We start from the raw sequence: 6,573 nt of genomic DNA, 5'->3' as shown, positions 1-6,573 counted from the left end.
CGGGCAAAACTGGCATTAATAACTCAGTGCCAACGGCGGGGAGTAAACTCCCCAGAGATAAGCAGCGTATTGTAGTGCTCTGGCTCACTCCCTCTCAGGGCAGGAGATAAAGGCCAGGTGGAGATTACATTACATTCATTCCTTTGTCAGAAGCCCTGACCCAGAATGACTTACAAGGTACATTTAGAGCATATAAGAGGGAGAGATGAGCATCAGCCCAAGTACTGAATAATTGTCAATGTCACTGTCAATAACTAGTGGGCCACTGCAATAAGGTTAACAGACTAAAAGGAGAAAACAGAACAAATATATACTGTACTGTACTGTGTCGAGTACAACTGATAGTGTAAAGTGCAAAAATATACACTTAATTGTGTCCTATATTCTTTAGCACAGACATCATGGCCTCCCTGTAAGTCTAAAGATTGAAGTAGGAACAAATGGCGCTAATTTGGAAATGCAAATCCACATTTTGAAAAATAAAAGTCAGAGAGTATTCCCGCCCAGTCTAGGTGATATGGCAAACAAGGCTGTGCACACACCTTGAACACCCCCATGATGTCTTTCAGGCACAAAATTAGCCTGTACACTACCACAGAGTCCCCACAAGCTTGTACAGTGCGCGCTACCTAGGCGTTGCCCATTACAACTTAGTTGATAGGTAAGAACTTGAAAAGGTGAGGGATTTTGAGGTAGTGTGAGCAATACCAGGCTTATTGAAGGAGACAGAAATACGCACCAACATTTCCTTTAAAATGTACTCCACACTGAAAATGGTGCTGCTGCTCGGCATGATGGGTGAGTTACATGTTCATGTATTATGAAATAAATAATAATAATGATATTTCAGTAATCTGATATTAAAGAATAACATTCAAACCGAATAAAAGTACAGACATATATTTATTAACCCTTTTTTAGGTTGTGGGCATTTAATCACAGTGACGGTTCCCCAGAAGTTTGAGAACGTGACAAAGGGTGAAAGTGCTCTTCTCCAGTGCACCTTTGTTACCACTGAGCAGAAAACCAGTGACCTCATCATCCAGTGGAATTTTGTTTCCAAAACCTCCATGGTGCCACAGCAGGTACGTAGACTGATGTTACTTTGTGGTTTTCTTCACTCTGTCTTATGTTGCCACATTGTCACACTCCCTGAGGAGTGTGGGTTCTTCAAAGTGTTTTCCTATGGGGACAGCCAAAGAAACCTTTAAGATTATAGATATAACCTTTTTTTTCTAAGAGGGAAGGATTGGTGCTTCGGTATTTTAATAAAAGGTTAGGTAGGCTACTAGTTCAATATGGCGGCAGCTCTTGAGTTCCCATTTTGTGAAACACCCTGTTAAGACAACAAAGAGCCCAGTCACCAGAGCACCAGTGGCTCCCTGCCCTCCAAACACACACTACAAGTGAATTATTCGATATGGTGTCAAATAAGGGTTCTTTGGCTTGTAACCATAGCAGAACCATTTTTGGTGGTATATGGAATCTTTTTTGGAAGGTTCTATTAAGAACCATGCTTATAAGTTTTTAAATGGAACATGTATGGTGCTATAAATAACTATTTCCTAAGGTTTTACAAAGAACCTTTACAAAGATCTATATATCCCCCAAAAAAGGCTTCTGCTATGGTTACAACCCTTTTGAAGGCTATATAGAACCCTTTTTTAAGGTTCTTTATAGAACCTTTATGGAGAATTGTTCTATAAAGAACTTTTCTCAATCTCAAATGTTCTTTGTAGAACCATACAGGGGTTTTAGTTGTGGTTAAAAAGCCATATTATATTGTTAAATAGGTTTTATTATTGTGTTCATTAACTAATTGAATCAGGTGTGCTAGCTCTGGAACAGATGGAGGTCCCTGAGTAGAAAATGTAGAACTACTGACTTAATCTACCATTCTCAATTCACACATGACCATACATGAGTCTTTTAATAGACACTGTTACTGACCATAGTCACAAAGTGTAGTAGCGTAACACAGCAGAATAGATGAACTGGTTGCACAAAAAGAGCTGTCCTCAAACCACGCCCCAAAATATTCTAATGAGCCACAGCCCCTACATTTTAATTATCACAAAAAGAGGAAAGAACTCTTTTTTGAACTGCAAAGAACCATTGAAGGGCTCAAAGTATGGTCAGTACGGTTCCACATAGAACCATCACCCTTCCCAAAGAACCCTTGAGGAAACCTCATTTTTTTTGTGTGCAGAAGCCGTCTCTGAAATATCAACACGAAATCGGTCAATCAGTAGACAAATTGTGTTTTTGGTAAGAAGTGTTTTTTCCAGGGGATTTATGTAGGCTCTAAGACATTCTGCTCTTACTTTTTAGGTATATTACTTTCAGTCAGGAGAGGGCGTGATTTCCAAACCATATGAAGGCAGGTTGAAGCCTTCCAGCTCTCCAGCTTCTACCAACAATGCCTCAATAACAATAAGCAACATGAAAGTGTCCGATGCAGGGGCCTACACCTGCGAAGTCCGCAACTTCCCTGATGTCAGTGGGAAGACTGAGGCAACTATCATTGTCAACATTCTTGGTAAGTTCTGTTTTAGGTAAGTCACATATAATAATTAAATAGTAACTTATATCCTTCTTCCTATGTTAGTGTCAACACAACACACAACCAGACCTATGAAGCAGTGATCCTGTTTTTCCTGATCTGAGTTTTGTGATCATTGAATTACATGCTGTCTGTGATTCCATTCATTCACAGAGTTACCAGGACAACCTTGCTGGCCTCAGTATCGACAGTAGTTTCCATGGGAACTGGAGCAGACTAGTATCTTCATTGTCAGTGTCAGAAATTAGAACAGAAACACCGGAGTACAAGACCACCTCCCGACATGTCTCGTACTCCTCAGGAATAGAATGGAGAAACACATGACTCTATTTTCGATTGAATGAATGATCCCCAGTTCGATAAAGCAGAGGGGTTGTAGTGAAGCATTATGGGGAAGGTAGTACACTGTATTCAGTCCTAACATGGACATGGTCTTTTATTTTTGATTGTTTATACATTTGATTGTACCAATCCACAATGGCTGCTCATCTTACAAATAATATACTTGACTATAATTGGTCATGTCTGTTGTATAAATGTGTCATTTTAGTCACCGTAAACACTGCAAGTACCATGATGTACAACGTCACCATTGTAACCATAGCAAAGCATTAGAGACACTCAGGGGGATGACATTATCTTTGCTAGACTGCTCATGTTTGATTGAATATATCACTGTAATGACTGGTATCAAGCACTGGCATTCAGTGTTCTGCATTCCAACGTCAAACGTACCTACTACTAGACCAAATAGCTAGCTACTGGTCCAGGGCAAGTGTTGATTTTTTATGTCTAACTTGGCTGTACCCTTTGGAAACTTTCTCTGATTACCGGTAGTTGGATCAACTGGGTCCAGATTGCAGCATATTGCATAAAGTTAACACATGCTCTCTCTCTATCACATGGTCTGTAAGAGATGCCCTCTGTGCCGTTCTGTGCTGTCCATGGTGATGTGGAGTCTGGTCACCTGGTTACCCTCACCTGCCACAGTGAGCAGGGAAGCCCCACCCCCTCCTATACCTGGACAAGACTGGACCAGGACAAGACCAATAGACCTGTGCTGGGGTACACCGGTGGGTTGTCATACTGTTCCTCCTTTCTCCATCACTCCTTTGTGCTCTGATTCATTTTTGCTCGACTTTTATTCTTTCTTTTTCTTTTCAGATCCGAAAATAGGATCCTTGTATATTAGAAACATATCCCAGTTTGAGTTTGGAGAGTACCAGTGCAGTGCCTCTAATGATGTGGGATCTGCCACTTGCACTGTGGAGCTCAATCATGGTACGGGTAACATGTGATGTTGTTTTTCCTTGTTTATATGATCTGCACACTGCTGTAGACACACTGCTGTAACTAATCTTACCAATAACCCGCCCTTTAACAGAGCTAGGTGATGGGGCCATTGCTGGTGCAGTCATTGGAGCACTTCTTGGAGCTCTCCTAATCATCCTTATTGTCTTGTACATGACACACTCCATGAAGAAGCAGAAATACAAGGATATCAAGGAAACAGAGATGCAGTGAGTGGTTATGATTTGGGCTGCACTATGAACTCATTGACAATAATACAATTGAAATGTGTGGTGCAGTGTTTCACCTATAATTCCTCTCCCCCTCCAGGGCCAAACCTAAGAGTTCGACCACGGTGGCGTATGAAGGCGTCCCTACCACGGGGAGTAGCCACCAGGCCTTTGTAACCTCCGAGGGGGTTCCCATGGCAACACATAGCCATGTCCATGCTGACGCTGATGGAGAAGAGGCCGAGGCTTAGGAGAAGCCTGACACACACGTCTGGGGTGACATCACTGTCTGGGGTGACATCACTGATCTGAAAAACACTGCTGCACTGAAGGTTACCAATGCCTGTGTGTTTGGAGAGTGAATCCATAGCATTTTTTAGTTTGTTTCTGTGTTTTTGTATAATGTGTGTTTTATTGACACATTTAAATAATGCTTCGTATTTGTTTTGTCATTTTAAGAAACTTAAAGTTATTGTATTCCAAATATCTTTCTTTCACACGCAAAAAATACTAATCACTCTACAGCCTGATTAATTCTAATATGTGGTAATCCATCCATTCCCTGACTAGATTTCATGATCTAATGCCAATTGCATATTCATTGTGACATTCTAACCAATAATGACTCATCCAGGTTTTCTGGAAAAAATAAAGAATTTTGCATAAACTGTTTCATTACTAATGTGGATATTCACATGCTTTGGAATGACTTGGGGTTAATCCTGAGCCTGAGGAGAGCTCTATACTGTATGTTTGGGCTGTAAGGACTGTGATGACTCCCTTCCAGGCACCCTGAGGAGAGCAACATGAGATGAGCACAGCCAATCAGAGGTGGACTCCGCCATTTGACCTTAACGCCTCGCTGCTGTCTCCAATAAATAAATTTCTAAGAAATAAAATGGAATATAAGACTAGAATGGTGCTCTTTGTTAGTGTTGGGTTAACCCTTTTTTTTCATTTTAGAGAGATGGAGAGAGCTGTGTGAGTGCGGAGTCCATCTGATCCTAAAGTACGATTCAGATAAGCATGAAAACAGAGAAGGTTAGTGGACCTATGTCTCGGGTGTGGACAGATTAATACTCCAGAGAATTGGTCCGAACAGTAATGAAAAAAATTATGGTAAAATATTACGCCACATGCTGATTCAAAGACCGTATGAATGACCAGTAGGGGGAGCTGAAAGTCCAGAACTGGTGTCACTGTTAACAAAACTACAAGAAACAACCAAGATTAGTGCTGTGACTGATTTAACAGAAGATAAGAATGAGTTTTAATTTACCGGTTATATTATATACAAATGACAGAAAATAAGATTGTCATTAGATATTGTACTCCATAGTCAACTCATCCGAAATGCAAATATCCTAAATATGCACCAATCAGTATTCATCCAAGATTTGAAATGTCTTTGTTCTCTGTAATGAAAAGCTGCTGATCATCTGGCAGAGAAATCATCAATGTGAATGTCTGGCTTTGAACAGCGGGTATATCACTCTTTCCTCTGCTCCTCCATTTCAACTGGTAAGTCTCTGTGATCAATCTATGCTGTCAGTCCAAGCCAAGCTTTTTGAGCAGTAGGTAATAAAACAAACTAATTCAAGCCATAATTGACTTGATAAATCTGTGAATAACAGAGTGAATCCTAACAGTGATTGGATAAAACTACTTAAAACATAGATAATGTATTGCCTCTACTATACAGACTACTCACATACTTGCTTAAATTGATCAGTACTCTCTCATCATTTAATATCAATGTACTTTAATATAAATGTTTTGAAAGCAAGAGAACAATGATTCCATAATAATTACAGAATCTCAAAGTGTTTTCTGAGGAGATGATCCATCATGAACATCAAATTAAGTTTAATTCCAAAACAATACAGTGGGGAGAACAAGTATTTGATACACTGCTGATTTTGCAGGTTTTCCTACTTACAAAGCATGTAGAGGTCTGTAATTTTTATCATATGTACACTTCAACTGTGAGAGATGGAATCTAAAACAAAAATCCAGAAAATAACATTGTATGATTTTTGAGTAATTAATTTGCATTTTAATCTGCAAAATCAGCAGTGTATCAAATACTTGTTCTCCCCACTGTATATAGCCATTTTCAGGACTGTTGGTAAATTAGCTTTTATTGTTTAAAGAAATTCTGAAAGAGATTGGTGTGTTATTTTCCCTATCCAGTCATTACATGGGGTTGTTCAATGACAGATATGTTTTTGTTTTAAACCTGTCACTTGATGGTTCCATTTCAGTGAGACAACTAATCATAATAGAAAAATGTCCACCTCACTGTCAGAGAAATAAGTAGTACTGCTAGGTTTTATACAGTAACAAATATTAACTTTTTTTAAATAAATATACAAATTATACATTTGTGCCATCAACATTAAAATGATGAAATACAATACTATGAGATCTGTATGTAAAACATTTATTTTTCCTTCTCTTTTCCCACTAGCACTGACTTTGATGATAAAT

At 39.3% G+C, this 6,573-nt stretch overlaps 1 protein-coding gene across 1 annotated transcript; it reads left to right on the top strand.

Moving 5' to 3' along the window:
- The first annotated feature begins 583 nt into the window (after positions 1 to 583).
- On the top strand, positions 584 to 4,769 carry LOC110509936 (V-set and immunoglobulin domain-containing protein 1). Its single transcript, XM_021591161.2, has 7 exons — positions 584 to 798; positions 922 to 1,085; positions 2,332 to 2,539; positions 3,478 to 3,636; positions 3,728 to 3,844; positions 3,948 to 4,083; positions 4,184 to 4,769. The coding sequence occupies exons 1-7, from the start codon at positions 756 to 758 to the stop codon at positions 4,332 to 4,334; spliced, it is 978 nt and encodes a 325-aa protein (XP_021446836.1). The 5' UTR covers positions 584 to 755; the 3' UTR covers positions 4,335 to 4,769.
- The last annotated feature ends 1,804 nt before the right edge of the window (positions 4,770 to 6,573 follow it).

Source organism: Oncorhynchus mykiss, chromosome Y, assembly GCF_013265735.2.
Source record: "Oncorhynchus mykiss isolate Arlee chromosome Y, USDA_OmykA_1.1, whole genome shotgun sequence".
Classification (NCBI taxonomy): domain Eukaryota; kingdom Metazoa; phylum Chordata; class Actinopteri; order Salmoniformes; family Salmonidae; genus Oncorhynchus; species Oncorhynchus mykiss.
This window is presented reverse-complemented; position numbering and strand designations above follow the sequence as displayed.

Excerpts from the sequence above, each read along its gene's own strand:
- LOC110509936 (XM_021591161.2), top strand. The coding sequence starts at position 756 with ATGTACTCCACACTGAAAATGGTGCTGCTGCTCGGCATGATGG. Across the intron at positions 799-921 it reads GCTGCTGCTCGGCATGATGG|GTTGTGGGCATTTAATCACA; the intron begins GTGAGTTACATG and ends ACCCTTTTTTAG. Across the intron at positions 3,845-3,947 it reads CACTGTGGAGCTCAATCATG|AGCTAGGTGATGGGGCCATT; the intron begins GTACGGGTAACA and ends GCCCTTTAACAG.